Raw genomic sequence first — 20,661 nt, forward strand, 5'->3', positions numbered from 1 at the left:
TTTCCCTAGAGGTATTAAATTTCAGTTTTTGGTCTAGAAGCTGTGAGAATATTCAAATTTGAGAGAATACATATTTGTTTTTTACAAGCTTATCGTCTTATGTATCCTAATACTATGCCAAATGTTTTCTTGGGATTGAATAAATGTAATTTTTTTAACTTGGCCTCTGTTGATTCATTGGATGTTTGTTACTTTAAATATAAAAGCAGAACTTGGCAAGTCATACAACTCAATTTGGCAGATCACTCACTCTTAGCAAATGAACTGTGCCCAACATAAATCCACTCTAAAGTTTACAGAGGTTCAGTTCTGTACCAATGGAAATAAGAAGTTAGCTAAGAGTACAAGAAGCATGCTGATTGGCTGATGCAGGGTAAGCAGGATACATAAAAGGCAGCTGTAGAACATCTGGGAAGGTCAATGATAGCATCTGCCTAGAGTCAAACCTCCGTGCTTCTCAGACAGTGCCTTTTCACCATGAGTGGGTGCCCATTTTTAGGAAACAACTTTGGGTGAGTATTTACCTTTATTCTAAGTGGGTTTTGGCTTTTAGAAGTATCAGGTGTGAGCATTTTAATTTCTGAATTTAAGGAGCATTGAAAACTGTCACCTTTATTCCTTTGTCTAACAACCTAAAGAAAATTTGCAATAAGAATTTTAATCACCCATATCATTAGTTAACTGTGTTTTCTAAAGCACTATTTTCTCTCTTGATTTATTAAATTTGCAGATATACTTTTAAAAAACTCCCTGTAGAAGGCAGTGAAGAAGACAAATCACAAACTGGTGTGAATAGAGCCAGCAAAGGAGGTCTTATCTATGGGAACTACCTGCATGTAAGTGGCAGGGTCCTTACAGGGTTTGGTGTCCATTGTTAGGCACTCAATTCTGCCAAGTGACTTTTTATGATTTTATTTCTTGGAATTAGGGAAAGTCACCAATCGTTTTCTGGACCCAAGGATATTTTTATTCATAAACACTTTTACGTTTTCAACTTTTGTTAGAATAATTCAAGAGACTTATAGGATAAAATTCATATCTCCGGTGGAAGTAAGAGCAGAGAATCCAGAATCTGGGCAGAGGCGTATACATGATAAGATACACTGTGGATAATTCACAGGCATTGTGCAACTTGTATAAATAAGACATGGTTAATAAATGTCAGCCTAGATAACTGCAAATGTATCTTGAAAAAGTTCTCCCTTAAATCTCTTATCATAAAGTCGAAATGTAAAAGGCACACCGAGAATTTTCTTAAAATCATTAACATATAAAGAGGGATGTTAATGAATGAGGTATTGAGAGATTATTCTGGGCCAAGTTTCAGCCTGTTTGTCTCCTATTTTTTTTTAAGAGGCAAAATGATTAGTCCTTGATGTCTTCATCGGTGAGTTTCTAAGGAGGAACTGATAAAGAATGTTAAAATATTCTTAGAATAGGCTCTTTAGGGGAATAAAAGAATGCCAAATGCATAGTCAGCTCAGCAAATTTTCAAGTTTTCATCATATTCATTTCATGAAGAGGGATATGATGTCTCAAAGAGCTTAATAGGATTTATTATGATAAAATCCTACCAAATAGAAATTTTCTGAGAAGAATAAAAATCACAAATTCAATTCACTCTTTATGATGAGATTCATCTATTGTTTAAAAGAAACTAGATTGGTTTCTGAGAATTTTGGGTTTGGAGGAGCATTTTTCATTATTATATTCTACTTCTTACTAAAGTTGATAAAAACAAAGTTCTGCAATTACAGACAGGCTTTTTATTTTTCATTTCAAGTTGGAAAAAGTTTTGAATGCACAAGAACTGCAAAGTGAAACAAAAGGAAATAAAATCCATGATGAACATCTTTTCATCATAACTCATCAAGGTAAGTTGCACAAAGGTTTTGGACAATATTCCACAGGCATTTCTCATTGATAACGAGGAAAGCTACAATTTTTAAACTACAAAATGATGAAAGATCATGGAATCACCTCTGTTAGAAATGTTTGAGAATATTTTGCTGCCAGATAAATTCTCATAGGACCCATATAAGGATTTCAATAGTCTTCTTTATGTTACTCTTCTCTGCTAATAGGTAAAGTAGGACTTTAGCTTTGTTCTTAACTCCAAGGGGACTTTCTGCCTCTTGGAATTTCACTAGGAATTCGCAAGTGAAGATGTTATGTTTCTCACTTTGGAACACTAAAAAAACTATTTTCAAGATCATTGAAATTTATGCTGGATTGACATAATCCTATACAAATCTGGTAATAAAGAAAAATATAAATTTTGTCCAAAAATGTATGTTTATCCTTTCCAGATTTCTATAATAATTTCTGGGCAGTGGGTTTTTTTTTTAGCCTGTGTATTCATGACTTCAGAAGTTTAGAAGGTCCCTGAACTCTGAAATTATGTGCAAATTTTCATGAATATTACCTTAAAGAGGTCTGTGACCCCAAAATATTAGTAACATTTACTTTAAGCTTTTCAGTACCACTATACTGACCTCTGAATGACTGGAGCCCAATCACTGTTGCCTGCCAGTGCCCCAGATCTAGATGTGTTTCCCTGCCTTACCAATTCTTGGTGTTCTTTCCTCAAATGGATGCTTTCCAATGTGATTGACTAAATTAATAAACTCTTTCTACTAAAGAAATTAAAAGTTAAAAAACTGGCTTAATGTGTCAGTTCTCCTGTTTTTATGTTTATACTTTTATTGATGGCTTATACCAAGGCAATATCAATAGGAGAAGAATCATGGTATGGTAGCATAAATTAGGAATTTAAAAATTGTTTAGAATCTCAGTTCTATTGTTATAAATTGTGTGACTCTGGTCAAGTTGCTTAGATCTCAGGACCTCCATTTTCCCATATGTAAAATGGAGAGATTAAAAATTGTTTAGAATCTTAATTCTATTGTTATAAATTGTGTGACTCTGGTCAAGTTGCTTAGATCTCAGGACCTCCATTTTCCCATATGTAAAATGGACAGAATTACTGATGCTCTCACTTACAGAGTTCCTGTGAAGATAAATAAGATAATGTGCATTAAGCATTTAGCCCGAGGTATAGCACGTAATAAACATGCAATAAATGGTAGCTATCATTATTTTATAAAAACTCTTTTCTTCTATTCTTTAGTTATAACATGTAGGCAGTGCTTACATAGGGTTAAAAAAGATATGCATGAACTGATCAATAAATGTTTGATTGTTCTTTGCTCAAATATAAAAATTAGGTCCCCCAAAATCTTTTTAAACGTAACTTAGGGTTATAATTGGATTCTCTTAATTAGTATGGAAACATTGCCTTTATCCATATGATAGAACCAAATAGGATACACTGAAGATCTCTGAGATTATTGACTTCCTATGCTCATCTAATTATTACATTGTCTATTTAACTTATTCATAAAAATAAAAATAATCACCCAATATTTACTTTGTGCCTGACACTGTGCTAGGTACTGAAGAAAAATGGATGAATATGAGTAAGTCCTTAGTTTCTAGTGACATAGAATATTATGGGAAGGACAAATCAATGGGGAGAACCATTTATATTTGCTATGAATCATCTAGCAACATAAAGGAGTCAAAATATCTATCCATGTCTATCATACTGCTATAAGTCTTAAGGTTTTGAATCATAGGTTTCCAATTGTAGTTGGGTAACTGATCATTTTACAAGTGAGTCAACTGAAGTTAAAGAAAATGGTTTTGCCCCAATTGACACAGCCAGTAACTTCAGATAGATTGATTCCAACTATGCTTCTTCCAAATGTCATTACTATATCACTTTTCTTTAATGCCAATGTTACTGTTTGACAGCCCCTAGTAAAGGGGGAGAACAAACTTAATCCTTCAACAGAAAAGCTTTGGCAGAATTCAGGTTTGAACAAATAAACCTTGGACTCATGGAAATTCTGAAAGATGATCTACTGGATAATGTGGACTCAATTGCAACAAAGTTCCCCCTGGGAATTAGCTGTTACAGTAATACCAAGCTTTGCCATTTTCCTTTGACCACAGACATCTGGCCACTTTCCCATATGTGCTAAGTCTATGAGTTGCTAGGATTTTCACAAATAAAACAAACAGACAAAATGCTGCATTTTAAGTAACTTAGCTTTGTGTTTTCAAGTCCTTAAAATCCTACAGTCTTTCATTTAGGTTAGGAAATATTAATTTCTCAGTGTGTAGTTGAAGTTGATTATCACTTCTGCTTCCCCACATACTTCCAGCTTCCATAGAGGAAGCTAGAATTAGGTTATGTGCTATATCTTTAAAGACCTAAAAATGCATTTGTTGAGAGGAGTTAGTGTAATAATAATGAATATGAAGCATTAGGTAACATGCCTAGCATATTAAAACATTTAATAAAAGGAGGCTATTACAACTTTAACACTAACATTTATTTCTGGCATACAACGGAATTATATTTACATTTATTGATTTTAAGGTAACATTTTAATTTCTCTTTCAACATGTTAAACTAATCTTTCATATAATAATGGCCAAAAAGGCTCCCATAACTTTCCAACTGACAATGATTTCCGTATTACAGCTTATGAACTCTGGTTTAAGCAAATCCTCTGGGAATTGGATTCTGTTCGAGAGATCTTTCAGAATGGCCATGTAAGTTCTTATGTCACAATATTGGTTTCATATATATTTTTGGAAGATATGGAAAGTATTATTAATGAGAGAAAAACATTAACACCAAATGGTGGTCTTAATGTTTAATGATAGAACAAACAGACATTTTATGAATGAATGAGGAGTTCAGTCATACTTTTCTATTGCTATTTCGAAATTACATGTGACTTTAAGGTTCCTTTCAAATTTCAGTTTCAAGTCCCTTGTTTAGAACTCATTTCCACCCACAAAGATGTTATAAATGATGGTGGATTACCAAGCTAATGGGGTCCTTTAATTAACAGGTACCAGAATTGTATTTCTACTGAACCTTAGCTGCAGGAAGATGGGGGCAATAATACGGAAAGTGAAAAAGGAAGAAAAGGAGGCAGTAGAGAACGAGTGGTGGGAGGAAGAAAAAGAGGAAGAAAAGGGGGAAAAGGGGAATGGGGGAATGGGGAAGAAAAGGACAGGAGGACAAAGAGTGAGAGGAGAGGAGGGAAAGCTTCCAGTGATGGCAGGAGTTTGAGGTGCACTTCTCCATCTCCCACCCTGCTTCCTCTTGCCATGGCTCTGAGGATCCTTCCTTGGGTCCTCTACCTCTGAGTCCCTGCTCCAAGAAGGGCTAGGAGACAGAGCACATACATACAGATGGGACTCTTCCTGACTGGATGAATCCACTTCCCGTTTGTGTAAGTGCCAACTTTGGCCCTCAGTAAAGAGTAGATTGATCCACATGTTGTTTAATCCTCACCCAGAAGTTCCTGTGTTATCTTGACCTCTGTTCTTTGAAACAAAACTAAAAGAGAAACTTGTTTTGAAATCAGTGGGGGGTTGCATTCTAGAATTTACTTCTACCTTGCTTCTATATAATTTTCTATTGTCAAAGAAAGAAAAAATTTCTTATTTTGCAGAAATTCCTTGCACACAATTCAGAACTGTTATATACTCTTGGCAAATTTTAGTTTCAAAGTTTCCCTTTAAAACAAAATTAGAGACAAAATTAATGGGAATGCAATGCCATTGTCTATTTTGTATTTTCTAGAGGTCGGCATTGCTAACTCAGTGTTTCATTTCTTAACCATCAGGTCAGAGATGAAAGGAACATGCTTAAGGTTGTTTCTCGGATGCACCGAGTGTCAGTGATCCTGAAACTGCTGGTGCAGCAGTTTTCCATTCTCGAGACCATGACAGCCTTGGACTTCAATGACTTCAGGTGTGCACCTTTGGCATTTTAAAAAATGTGATGGAATTTACTTTCTCATTTTGGTGGGCTAAAAGCAGCATGTGTGTGTTGTGTGCCATGAGGAGCCTGTCTTACTAACACTTTGTCACTATATGGACTTAGGGGTCTTCAATCACAAAGCATCTGAGAAGTTATTAAAGATATTTTATTATTCATTTTTACATGTAAGCATAATATGATCAATTAATTTAAATTCAGCACTGTGTGTCCTGTTTTTCTCCAAAAAGAATTTTAGACAACTTAGCACATTGACTAAAATAGCTAATAAAATATATGTAATTAAATTAAAAAAAATATAAAAAAACAGGAGTGATATATACAGAAACATGTCAATCAAAGTAGAAGTTATGGATTAAACCATAAATTTTATCTGTACATTTCAAGGCAATACCATATAGATAGCTTTTTTCTTACCAAAATATGAGAATAAAAAAGTTTTAGAAACTTCCATTGGGTGTAGGATGTAACAAGCAATGTCCTGAACATGTCTGACAAAGGAAAAGTAGAATTTGTGGTGAATTTAAAACGTTAAAGTCTTAGCAGCAGTGAAATGAAAGACATTCATAAGGATATAATATGGAGAGTGGGAGTAATAACATTTTTGATATCCGATGATATTTAAGTAGCTCACTTTTCTGATTTCAGTGAGTCAAATCACAGGTCTAACTCTAGACAATTGTGTGTATCTGCTCTTGACATCCAAGAGAGTAAAACTGACAATCTCTACAATCTCTTATAATAGAAGAAACCATTATGGTGATTGATAATGTCAGCTCATCTCTTCTCTCCTCTCCTCTCGACTCCCCTCCCCTCCCCTCCCCCCTCCCCTCCCCTGTCCTCTTCTCTGCTCTTCTCTCCTCTCTTTCCCTTCCCTTGCCTTTCCTTCCCCCATTTAATCTCAAAGAGAGTACTTATCTCCAGCATCAGGCTTCCAGAGTTTGCAATTCCGACTATTAGAAAACAAGATAGGTGTTCTTCAGAACATGAGAGTCCCTTATAACAGAAGACATTATCGTGATAACTTCAAAGGAGAAGAAAATGAACTGCTACTTAAGTCTGAGCAGGAAAAGACACTTCTGGAATTAGTGGAGGTATGGATTCATACAATCTCTAAAGTTTAACTCAATACATCTTCTTAGTTTAGCTTTTGCTAAATCAGAATTTTAAAAACTCATATAAAAACTGAGTTACATTCAGTGGAAATAAGGATAGAAAGAATTCATAAAAATACGTGAATTTGTAAATTCATGTTACTAAAATATTGAAAATGTCAGGAACCCTGCTGAGAACTTCAGAAATACTTATGTAATCAATTGTATATTAATATTTGATAACCTTGTCATCTCAGTAAAACAATCCCTTAAATATCCCTACCAAGTAACACTTAATTAGCTGATTTTTAGACTGAGTGTGATTATTTAGTGAGCTTTATTGTTTTAAAATATTCTGTAATTGAAAATTTCCAGTTATTTAGTATTTTTCTTAGCTGAACTAAATCACTAAGAATAAACACCCCAGAAAATGTTCCCTTCATATCCAAATTCCCTAAAGGTCTGTAAGTAGCCTTTAGGAATTATTAATTTTTTCTTCAAAAATAGATTATTAAACAAAGATTATATTGTCTTGGTTTCCATTACAAAGCCTTTTCTTCTGCAAATTAACTTTTCTTGTGTTGAATTATACTCTGCTCATTAATCCTCTGGGTATTGTAAATGTGGATTTAGGTTAATGTATTATATATAATGCCAAATAATGGCATATAAGAATAGGGAGAAAAAGAATTACAAAGCTAATTTCAGAATTATAATAAGTATAGGTTAAATGAGAACTCACAGAGGTACATGAATTTAGTTTTATTTCTAGATTTAAAAACATTTTAAAATCTCAAAGTAATTGCATGGATGGTTAATTTCAAAGTTGCTAAGTATACAGTGCCCATGAATTTAGAAGAGATCGTATATTATATGTATCATAATTTCTTCAGCTCCTGTGACATAAAGTAACTTGAGAATAAACAGAATATATCGGTAAAATAATTATTAAGAATATACTCTTTAAATATGTTTAGATAGAACATATGTTTAGATATGTTTATAGATTTATAAAAGACAATTGGAATTTCTGTAATCATATATTTCTTAAGAAATAAAGAGTAAACATTATTAATGGTTGCCATAAAAATTAAGAAAATTGAATATATTAATTATTTCATAAATGAAGAAATTGAAGAGAAATAAAAAACATTTACAAATGAAACTTGTAGCATATGTTTCTGGAAACCATGAAGATTTCTTGTTTTAAGTTTATACATGTCAGTTACAATGCATTTTACATAATTTTACCATGTACTCACTTAAAAAATAATGTTTATTTAAGGCATGGCTGGAAAGAACTCCAGGTTTAGAGCCACATGGATTTAACTTCTGGGTAAAGCTCGAAAAAAATATCACCAGAGGCCTGGAAGAGGAATTCATAAGGATTCAGGTATTTAGATGACATGAGTTAATATAAATTTAATACAGAAATATTCAAAATTTTATTTTAATTATTTTTTGCTTTTCTCTTAACCTTTCCTCTTTCTCATATTTTTTTCTTAGACAAATGTATTTTCTTGGGCTATGTTACATGATTGATTTCATTTTCTTTATGTGTGATAAATATTATACTAAAATAAGACCTTCATTGCACGAGAGAATTTTGTCTACGATAACTAGCTGAGATTAATATTATTTTTTCATTTCTATTGAAAATTCTATATTAGAACCAATTCTAGACAGAACTAGGCCCACAGTGGACTAACGAACCAAATCTATTTAACCCTGTAGCTTTGTTTTTGCTCTTGTATATTTACTGGGTGCTTTCTGGCAGCTCTCAGACAATGTCAGTTTTCTCCTACTTAAAAGATACTGTTGATTGCTCATTGCCCTGATCTTTCAGGTCTCTCATCCTCTTGGTATGACTAAATTTCCTGGAAGACTTGTTTAAATTCTACATCTTGAGAGGTTGCATCAGGTAGTGCTGAAAGCATAGACTTTGAAGTCACGCTACTTGGGTTCCAGTTCCACCTCCACTTCTTAAACAACTATGTGACAGAGAACAAGTGACTGCACCTCTCTTAGCCTATCTTTCAGCATTGGCAAAATAGAAAAATAAGAATATCTAACTCATAAGATTATTATGAACAGGAAATTAAATAAATACTTGTAAAGCATTGAAAACAGAAGTCAGAATAATTATCTCTCAGCTAATCCTCAGCTTACTTCAAGCTGTCTTCCTGTACCGTCATTCTCATGTGGATTTCATGTACATAAATCCAATGGCCATTTTTAATCTTAACTTAGTTGACCTCGCAGAAACATTCAATACTAATGACTACTACTTATTCTTTCTTGAACATTCTTTTCTCTTGGATTTAGTACATACCATTATGTTTGCTTCTAATTCTCTGGCCCTTGTTTCTCTATCTCTTTTGCTTGCTCTTATTTCTCTCTCAGACCAATAAATGATAGAGTTTTGAAGTCCATTGGCTTAGATCCTTTCTGTTCTATCTCTATACTCTTTCATTAGATGGTGTCATTTATACCCACTGCTTCAATATCTACTTAGCCACCATAATTCTCAAACATTTATCTCTGGTTTATATATCCCCTTAGATTTCAGAACATGTATATAATACCTTACTTGATATTTCCTCCTGGTCTTCTCGAAAACATACCAATAAAACCAAACTTGAACATTTCCCCTTCCATCCACTCTCTTACTAACATTGTCTTCTCTGCATTAAAGAATTTTTTTCTCCCATAATCCATCTAGGCTGTCGTCAGACCCTTATCAATCAGTGATCCTTGGCTCCGCCCTCTTGTTTCACCACTTCTTCAAGCTATCATCAAGTCCTACCAATGTTACCTATTAGCTCTCAAATATCATCGTTTAATCTACCACTACCACTCAAGTGCAACCCTCCATCGTTTTTCACCTGGACTATAATAATATCTTAACTGTGCTCCCCCACCTTCCCAGTATGCCTCTATTCCAATTTAGTCTCCACACTGCAGTCTGAATAATCTTTTCAGAAGGCAAATCTGATCACATCTCCCTTTTGTGTAAAGCCTTTTGATGGTGCCTCATTGTTTTTAGAATTAAGATAAAATTAACGTGGTCTATAAGGCCTTAATGATCTCACATTCATGTGGTCAAGCCATACTGTTTCTTTATTAGCTAAGTTTAGTTCTTTGGATTTACCACCAAGGAGTCCTTTTATGTGTTCTTCTCTGGGCTTGGAATGTTCTTTCCCATCTAACTCCTTCCCACTCTTAAGATCTTGGCTCAAGGAAAACTTCTTTAGAAAGGTCTTTCCTAAACTCCTTATTACTTTAAGTTATGACATATAGCATAGTCTATGGTTGTAATTTAATGACTGGGTGATTATTTGTTCAATGTCTTATTCCTACCAGGTAATTCCTGTATAATATCACAACTCTCAATTTTTGCTCACAATTTTATCTCTATCATCTTAGCATGACATGTATTGAATAAATAAATAATTAATTTGAAATAATATGCCTATAGGTTAGTACTACATCGTGTGGTTGTTCTGATGAATTGGAAATAATTGGGTTAAATAATTTGCCCCAGCTCAATTAATTGGCTTATAAGCAGAATATTTGTTGTAGGCAGAAAAATAAGAATTTTCTTAAACCAATCAATAGATAGATAGAAAATGAATAAAACATGAGTGAGCAATATCTAAGAAATTGTATTTACAGAATTCAACACTGAATATAGAATATAGAATTTCAATAGAGTTAATAGTTCTTCTGACTAGGAATTCTTAACTTTTTCTAAGTGAAGTTACCTTACTTCCTGTGTTAAATTATTCTTGTTTAAAATTAGGTCATTATTAACTGCTGGTAGTTATCTCCAATTTTGTCCATCTGAGTCCATTGCTCATTATATTTATGAAGATAATATTTAATATTGAGAAATCATTTAAACTTAAATAAAAGGATAGAACCACTGAGTATGTGGAAGATTCCTTCTCATAAGACATAATTTCCAAATAGTAATATTAGATGATACAGTAAATATTAAAAGTACAACATTTCTGCAACCACAAGTCCTTTCCTCATAAGCAAAGTTTTCTAAAATATCAATCTACTTATTCTCTCTCAGGACTATTAATGCCATATTTTTCCTAAAGGCTAAGGAAGAGTCTGAAGAAAAAGAGGAACAGGTGGCTGAATTTCAGAAGCAAAAAGAGGTGCTACTGTCCTTATTTGACGAGAAACGTCATGAACATCTCCTTAGTAAAGGTAGGTATTTTTACTTTATGAATCTTTTCCCTGGAATGTGTGAATATGAGATCAAGACATCATTTTATAAGACTATCAAGCCTTACTTGGGAGAAATAGAATGAAAATTGATATTCTACTGATAGAAACAAAAATGGAGTAAATGTTTTTGGTGATAAACCTATTTTAACAGGTTTCCATGCCCAGATTATTTCAAAAACATTAGAAAAAAAATTTTATAGTCTCTGCCAGATATAAGGGATATCAAAATCAATTGCATATAGTTTCTCAAGTAGTTCACAGCCTAATAGGGACAGAAATGAAGACAAATCGTTGTAATAGTAAGCACTATGGTAGAGGTAAGAAAAGGAAGGAATAGCTACCGTGAGAGCAAGTATTGATGTCACCCCATTGTTTTAGGATTAAGACAAAATCTTTAAGGTGTTCTGTAAGGCCTTTTATGATCTCATATTCATGTGGTCCAGCCATACTAAGTTTCTTTTATTAGCTAAGTTTAGTTATTTGGATTTATCACCAACGAGTCTTTTTATGTGTTCTCTGGGCTTGGAATGTTCCTGCCCTCTTTCTCTCTACCTCCCTCCTTTGTGTGTGGGTGAGTTCTTTCATACAAATCTGCTTGACTGACCAAGAGACCAGGAAAAGCATACATGTAGACTTTTGGCACAATTGGTACTGAGCTGTTAGTTCCTGAAACTTATTGAGCCATAAAATCAGTACTTTCGTTTCTAAACTTTTGTGTTCATTTTGACTTAGAATTTTATTGTAAAACATCCCAAACCTTTTTGGAAATACGCAGAATAAAAGTAAAAATTAATTTTTATAACACAAGTACAAAACATAGCAATATATGAAATTGGTATTAAGTTTTATAAGCTTAAAGGTTGTTAGCTTCTGTTTTCTAAAAAAAACAAATCTCAGTAAAGAATAGCAAAATCTTGTTTTGCTGCAGCAAGGAGAAAGTCTTTCATTAGAGCACACATATATGATTTTACATAATAGTGCTCATTAAAAACAAGTTAAATAATGTCAAGTGAATTAATGAAAACTACTTTGAAATGATGCTTATAACACATCACTACTTTTTTGAAATGAAAGACATATATTATTTTACTCGGAAAATGAATTTTATTATGAAAGTCAAGTATTTTCTAGAAAAATCAGGTTTTCTTAACATGCTATTTGAAGGTTTTGAAAATTTAAAATATGTACATTTTTAGTTTGTTTTTTAAAATCAAATGTTAAAATTGTATCTTAAGTGATATGTTTACAAATTCAACCTAAGGGATAAAAAATGTAAACTGAAACTTATATTGATTTCTAAACACATGTAATCCATTAAATTTTTTAAGATGACGATGCCAAATTATTACAAAATTACCTTAAATGACCTAAAAGATTTAAATTTACTATGTATTTTGCAGGTGAAAGACGGCTGTCATACAGAGCACTTCAGGGAGCACTGATGATATATTTTTACAGGTAAAGCAAATCCGAAAAGAGATTGAAGTTAAAATTGAGGGGTGGATATGGATAACATATCCAGTATAAAGCCTAAAAATTACAATCATAGTTTAATGCAGTAATTTAGTTTTTGGAGAAAACTTAGAAGATAATTAGTAATGAAGTTTTATGCCCCCCCCCCTTGTTTTTTTTTAAATAGTAAAGGCATAATTTTTTCCCTGAACAGGGTTAAAAGGGGTTAAACACTGCACAAATTAATCAAATATCCTTTTTAACTGAATTCTAAAAAGCACTATGTAACACTAAGTGTCCTAAATGGCCAGTTTACTCTCTCAGAGATTCACTCATGAAATGTGTTCTATCATTAAACAATGTTCTAAGATTATTCCTGTTTAAGAAAATAAAAAATGCATGAAGTGAAAATAACTTGCAAACTGTACCACTTATTCAGCAATTTCAAGTAAAATTAGCTTCATTGTCTAAAATGTTTGAAGTATTCCTGAAATGTTGACTCACTCCTACTCTATTGTATGAAGGTCCCATCCTCAGAGTTCATGAACTAAATGTGTCAGAACAATAAATATCACACTAGAAAAAATACCTATATTTACAGGCTGTCATGCTTCTGTGTATTTAATTTTTAAAATCTTCTCAAATCTTTCTTCAAAATGGCAACATAAACAAAATCTTTTGACTCTTTTCCTAAACTCAAGTAAATGCATGCCAGTTAGGCATATGTGTCCTAAGTAGAAAATATGCTGAGAAAGTTGAAGAAATAGATGTAAAAAAAAAAAAAACACAAAACAAAAAAAACAAAAAACAAAACAAAACAAAACAAATGAAAAGAAATGAAAAGTGGTTTTTCCTTTTGTGTTTTAATATCTTTGCCTAGTAGTGTTTGACTATTTTCGGCTGGGAAATCTGTAATAGTGCACCTGTCTCCCTTTTAATAAGAACCAACGTTAGGTGTGACTCTAGGTGATTACTTCATGTATATTACATGGACTTTTCTAGGCTTCAAACACACACTGCAAGTTGAGTAGTATTATTTCATCTTTGAGACGAAGAAACTGAGACTGAGAAAATAAGCCAAAGCTGCCACAGCTCCTCACAGGCAAAGCTGACATTTGTTTCCAGGGCCAACTGATTGTCAAACTCATGCTCCTTCTAACACACTCAATTTACTTGAATATATTCTTCTTTTTCTTCTTTTGTTAGGGAAGAGCCTAGGTTCCAGGTGCCTTTTCAATTGCTGACTTCTCTTATGGACATGGATTCACTGATGACCAAATGGAGATGTAAGTCCTTCCCACTCACCCCATGCTGCTTCCCCAGATGCTGTTCCTGTGCTCTTTATCTTGGTCTTCTGGGTGTCCTCCTGCCCACTTTCTCTCTTTCCCCCTCCTTTGTGTGTGGGTGTGTTCTTTCATACAGATCAGCTTGGCCATCACTCTCTCCCAGGGCCAACTTATCCATGTGCATGCTAGGCACAGTACCTAAGGCCCACAATACTTTTGGGGGCTCATGAAAATGTTTTATTTTAAAATCTGAAGGAAAAATTAAACTTTAGGTCAAAAAAATTTTATTATATAAGAGTAATATATTTGCCTTTATGCCAATGCAGTTTTTAATTTTTAATTTTAATAGTTTTTTTAATTTTTTTAAATGAAGGACCCATAAAGGCAAAGGTGGCATGGGCTCATGAGTCATATTATGATCCTGGTCTCTTCTATTGTATCCATGGGCTAAATGCAATGAAGGGTGGAGTGAAATGCATGTAGCCTGAAGCAGGTGGAGCGCTAGGCAACCTCACAGTCTCATCCGGCTCTCATGTATGAGCCTTCCATATGGCCAAGGGTTAGTTGTCAGCATTTTCTCAGAAGCAATTATCATTACCAACCCCTTGTTGTTAGAACATTGTGGAACTAATGGTGGAAGAATATCCATGGAGTAAATTTGTATGTTTGCCTAGACAACCATGTGTGCATGGTGCACAGAATGCTGGGCAGCAAAGCTGGCACCGGTGGTTCCTCAGGCTATCACTACCTGCGATCAACCGTGAGGTAGGTGGGGAAATTCTCCTTTCTTCCTGGTGGCAGTCACCAACAATTTGTTTCTCCATCTATACATTTGTTATCTAAAAAAAAGCCATTTTATTTGCTCCTGTCTGAACTACTAACAACATGTTTGTAGTTAGAATATTCCAATTCAGTCTTTCGGTGGTAATTTTATAAAATCTTTAATTATGAACCTTCACTGTTTTGATCCTGTATGAAAAGGGATATGGTAGTTAGAATATTCCAATTCAGTCTTTCGGTGGTCATTTTATAAAATCTTTAATTATGAACCTTCACTGTTTTGATCCTGTATGAAAAGGGATATGGTATCAACGCCTGCATGATATGTGAGGACACAAAGGGTTTAACACTGCTTACATCCAGGCAGAAAAGTCTTCAACTCATTGTGGCTCAAGTTCTGACCAGACTAAAACATTTATCATTAATTCTACGAACGTCTTCCTGGCTAGGTAAATGACACAGTTAAAGTGGCGTCTTGTTTTCTGATATGACTCTATTTTATATTATAAAACTATTTCCATCTACTCCAGAGAGTGCCCCTTTTAAAGTGTTTACAAGGAAAGAGATCAACATTTATTGAGGACTTAAAATATGCTAGAGAGGTTTCTAAGGGATGTACATTCTTATTTTGATATTCACAATATCATAGATAAATGGACAAATGGATACATCTGGAAACTGAAAAACTTCTATGGTCCCTTGAAAAAGAAGAATCAATTCAAGAATAAATTAGACATTTGCATTTAGCCCCACCTCAAATCTTTACAGCACATTGCTTTCATCCCTACTGTTATTACCAGATTGGTTGGTTTCTAAAATACACAGGTTTAAATTTTCATCATTTTTAGACATTTTCACTTTCCCTGGAAATAAATTCTGTAAGCACTAAACAGTTGATAACTGCCTATACCAAATGAGCACACACATCAGTGGGTGGTGGGAATAATTAACACAAACGACATCTCTAGTGTGTTGTTATCTCAGTTTTAAAAAGACCTGACCAAAAGGAAGGACTGAAGTTTTCATTTTATAGAGTTAGAAACTGGGGCATTGAAGTTTAAACAACTTGTCAAAGGTCCTTGAATTGTAGGTGATAGATCCAGAATTTGAACCCAGATTTATTTGACTTCAAAGGCAAATGTTCTTCCTCCATAAAACTGCAACAGTTAAAATTGTTGACTAACAACACAAAAGCAATTTTAGTGTTAAAACTACTTCATGGACATTTATTATGAGTCTAAGATGGCATTTCAATTTATTAAACCCTTCAGGGCAGTTATTTGGCATCTTTTCAGTTGGAAATATTTCCAAATGAGCATCTAAGACTCTGTATGCTTTAAATGTATTACCTTGCATAGCATCCTTCAGAAGTAGGAAATGAGAACACATCCTTATCTTTATGAAGGTGTCAGCAATAAGACTCTCAGTTTTAATAGGAAACACCCTGTTCTAAAACACATAATACTGTTTTATGGGCATAAACTTTGAAAATGGAATAAAAAGTAGGCAATCAATACTAATACTACATAATACCTAATTTACTATATGATATAGACAACATGCAATATATATTATAATATTGAATACTAATTATGGAAAATATCTGAGAAATAAATTTTCTAATTGAAAATTTTAAATATTTCATGTCAACCAGTGTAACATATCTTCATGTATGTTTTTCCAGTGATAGGTACAAGGTATTCGTAGATTTATTTAATCTTTCAACATACCTGATTCCCCGACACTGGATACCGAAGATGAACCCAACCATTCACAAATTTTTATATACAGCTGAATACTGTGATAGCTCCTACTTCAGCAGTGATGAATCAGATTAAAATCGTCTGCAAAATCTATGAAGAATACTGGTTTCACAGTCTATTTTTTATTTTCTATGAATTTTCATAAATACAGTTTTAATATATGTATACAGATATTGTTCAGCACCACAATGCTCTGATTTAATTCTAGAAATAATTTGATTACCTCGTTTGTGACAAGACTAAGCGTTAAGATGAGAAAGAATTCATTTAAATAGTAACATTGTACATAAGGTGTTTTCCTACTAAAAATTCAATTTCCCCTGGGACTTAATGTAATCATTATCTCATTGTTTCATCTTTATAAACTTGTAAACTTCAGCTATTTCAAATATTTTATGCAATACACTATGTTATTCTGTACAAAGACTTTCAAACAAAAATTTTAAAATAATAAAGTATTAATCTTTCTCCCTGTATTGTTTTTGAAATATTGATTGTATTTGTTAGGAATCTTAATGACCAAAGACAGAAATCTATCTGAAGTTTGTCTAGAGGGGATAGACTGGAGAATTACTAGCTTGCAGAATTCAAATGAACACTGCCCAAAAAGCCTTGAAAGAGGAGCCTGGAAACTTTGATGCCACAAGGACTGGGTCCAGTTCCTGGAGTGCTATATTCCTGGAACACTCTGAGATCTTTTTTGTCTCATCTCCTCTTCTCTGTAGGTGTTGGCTTTATTCTTTCCTGTAGTAGAACAGCTTCTGTCTCAGGCTGGGTCCCAGTTTCCAGCACCATCAGACTCACACAGGGCAAAGCTTCTCTTTCCCCCAGCTCCCATGCCTGTGGTCTGGGAGGTGGAGTGAACTCTAATGCATGCAGAACTGAGGTAGAAGCAAGGAACAGTCCCCTCAAAGAAGATGTGCTTTCCAGAAGAAAGTACACAGACTGGACAGTGACCCAGTTCATTTCTAATAAGACATTAACTAAGCTAAGAGTTTAGATCAGACGTGAGTTTTAGTCTTCTTTTTCTAGCTTGGCCAGGTTATTGGGAAAACTTAAATTTTTGTTATGGGAGGAAGTACATAATATTATTTTAAAAATCTAAAATGTATGTCAACCTTGACCTAGAGTGATTATCACTAGCAAGCAGTAAGTTCTTGACGGAATTGAACTATTCTTTGGTTTCAATTGCAAGTTTTTTCTTATAAGGATTATATCATATAGTTTGTCTCAGAATTGCATATAATTGCTTTTGTCTCCATGACTGTTGTGTGCTCAGGTATGTGTGTATACACAGTATCTGGTGGTGGCTAGGCTGATATAATACAGAGGCAAATGGCATGGTGGCTAAAAGGCACTAGCTTTGAAGTCAACAAGCTCGAGGGCAAATTCTGGCTCTGCCATTTATTAACTGTCTGGTACAATCACCAGTTGAAGCCTAGTTTCCTATCCATCTGGGGATAAAAGTGCTTATTTTATAAGCTTTGCTATTTCTCAAGAAAAAAATGTGTTAATAGAGGTTCTGTCACCAAAGTGCCTTAGAATATTGGTGTAAATGTTATTTGTCAACGTTTACCATTATTTTAATAGACTGTATTAGTCAGGATTCTCCAAAGGGACAAAACTAACAGGATCGATGTATATATGAAGGGGAGTTTATTAAGGAGTATTGACTTACACAATTACAAAGTGAAGTCCCACCATAGGTCTGTAAGCCAGGAAGCCAGTCCAAGTCCCAAAACCTCAAAAGGAGGGAAGCCAATAGTGTAGCCTTCAGTCTGTGGCCGAAGGCCCCAGAGCCCCTGGCAAATCACTGATATAAGTCCAAGAGTCCAAAAGTTGAAGAACTTGGAGTCTGATATTCCAGGGCAGGAAGCCTCCAGCATGGGGGAAAGATGGAGGCCAGAAGACTCAGCAGGTCTGTTCTTTCCATGCCTGCGTTCACGCTGGCAGCTGATTAGACAGGGCCCACCCAGGCTGAGGGCGGGTCTGCCTCTCCCTGTCCACTGATTCAAATGTTAATCTCCTTTGGCAACACCCTCACAAACACATCCAGGAACAATACTTTGCATCCTTCAATCCAATCAAGTTGGCACTCAATATTAACCATCACAACTTTGTCAACTTGAACCCATCCACATCTCCTGAAATCACACATAATCTTCAACTAAAGCCAATAATAAGGTCAAAATTACACCTAACACAATACAGCTATCCTTTGTACAACTGGAAGTGTACCAATCCCCAATCCAAATGCTATTACCTAAAGTTAACAACACTTAAATGCTGATATGAAGTCAACAAATCTTACATCACATGATAACGGAAAAACAAAGGAAATAAAATGGATATATTTTCTTAGTACAAGTGTATATATGTGCAAACATGTTCTCAACAAAATAAGGAGGAAATACTCATGACAATTACAGTCCTCATTTCTGCAACTGGTCACATGGCTGAAGCTGCTATTGATGACTACCTTATTCCACTACCCCCATTCCTTATTCTCTTTGCCTTCAGAAAGCACCTCAGGAGGTTGTGGCTTTTTACCTGGTGGAGTGACCCAAACCTTCGTTCCTGAAGTGTCTGGGCCATTTGTAGTCCTGCCAGGATTGTGCTGTTGTAATTTCCCACTGACATTAATCACAGGGCATGGCAATACTAAGAGAAACCCTAAGGGATATCCTGTGTTCCATGCCTACTCTTCCTTACCTCCATTGTGGAGTAGTAGACTGATTTCATCTTCATAGTACAGGTCAATCACCCTGGCCAATACTGTAACTCCATTCTTAGCCTGTTGTATTAGTCTGCTGTTATGCTGCTAATAAACACACACCTGAGACTGGGTAAGTCATAAAGGAAAGAGGTTTAATGGACTTAGTTCCACATGGTTGGGGAAGCTTCACAATCATGGTGGAAAGCAAAGGAGAAGCAAAGGCATGTCTTACATGGTGGCAGGCAAGAGGGCTTGTGCAGGGAAACTCCCATTTATAAAACCATCAGATCTTGTGAGACTTATTCACTACTATGAGAACAGTATGGGGGAAAACATCCTCATGATTCAATTATCTCCACCTGGCCCTGCCCTTGACATGTGGGGATTATTACAATTCAAGGTGAGATTTGGGTTAAGACACAGCTAAACCATATCATAGCTAAACCATATCATAGACTGTATGGTTATATTTAGTTCTTTACACCTATATTTCTTGGTGTGATTAAGCTAGAAGTTGCAAGAGTTTTATCAAAGGATATATCAGTCATTCTTAATGTAAATATCAAAATAATTTAGACTGCAAGTTCCCACCCTCCCCAGTCACACTTGCTTCTAGTGCTGATGACCCACTTTATAACTTTTAAATTGGTTAGAAAATCACTGTAAGGTTGGCTAATTTAGTATTCACTTTGAGATCTTTGTGAAAGTACATCCAGAAACACGTTGATGACTTTCATTATGACTTCTAATTATTAGGTGAGGATTTTGTTGCTTTGACTTCAAGTAGTTTGTTATGGCTGGTTCACAGCATAAGAGTGATCAAACTATGCAGCACAGCAGCAATCATGGTTGAAAAGGTAGAGAGGGGCTTCTTCACGAAAGCTCACTTAAAAGAGCTCACATGGTATCATATAGGCATTGGGAGCCCTTGAACGGTCGTGAACAGAAAAACTGATAATGTCTTTGAGAAATATAAATGCAGGGGAAATACAGTAGATGGACTATAAGAACATCAATCTGAATCACCAGACTTTGGGTCTGGACTAAGGGGCATACAGAATAATGAGTAGGCTACTGAATAATGGAGATAAATGACACTAAAGAACATGCAACTAAGAAATGACAGTAGCCACAGGAGGTAGGTAATTCATTGATGGGTTACCAAGGTGTAGATGACCTGCTTAAATGTTTAGGATTTGTCTTAACTTTATTGATTGGGTGATTCCATAATGTTGATTCTGTTAACCAAAATAGAGGCTCTCGGAGGTAAAGGAACTTTTTGTTGGGGGTGGTGGGAGAAGTTAGGGAGGATGATGAATGGAGTTTTGGAAACACTGAGGTTAAAGTGCCTATGGAGAAAACCAAAAGCTGGATATATTAATTTAGAGCTGAGAAAACAGTGTAAATATAAAGCACATGAATACAGTGTTGACAAAATGTAAGCCATACACTTAAGAAGAGG

At 34.6% G+C, this 20,661-nt stretch overlaps 1 protein-coding gene across 1 annotated transcript; it reads left to right on the plus strand.

Annotated features, from left to right (window-relative positions):
• Positions 1 to 414: 414 nt before the first annotated feature.
• TDO2 (tryptophan 2,3-dioxygenase) lies at positions 415 to 16,959 on the plus strand. Its single transcript, XM_024246341.2, has 12 exons — positions 415 to 512; positions 731 to 836; positions 1,784 to 1,874; positions 4,553 to 4,623; positions 5,712 to 5,839; positions 6,774 to 6,960; positions 8,246 to 8,353; positions 11,070 to 11,181; positions 12,603 to 12,660; positions 13,861 to 13,940; positions 14,615 to 14,705; positions 16,405 to 16,959. Exons 1-12 carry the CDS (start codon positions 478 to 480, stop codon positions 16,556 to 16,558), a joined length of 1,221 nt encoding a protein of 406 aa, XP_024102109.2. The 5' UTR covers positions 415 to 477; the 3' UTR covers positions 16,559 to 16,959.
• Positions 16,960 to 20,661: the final 3,702 nt, after the last annotated feature.

The sequence above is a fragment of the Pongo abelii genome, chromosome 3 (genome assembly GCF_028885655.2).
Source record: "Pongo abelii isolate AG06213 chromosome 3, NHGRI_mPonAbe1-v2.0_pri, whole genome shotgun sequence".
NCBI classification, from domain to species: Eukaryota; Metazoa; Chordata; class Mammalia; order Primates; family Hominidae; genus Pongo; species Pongo abelii.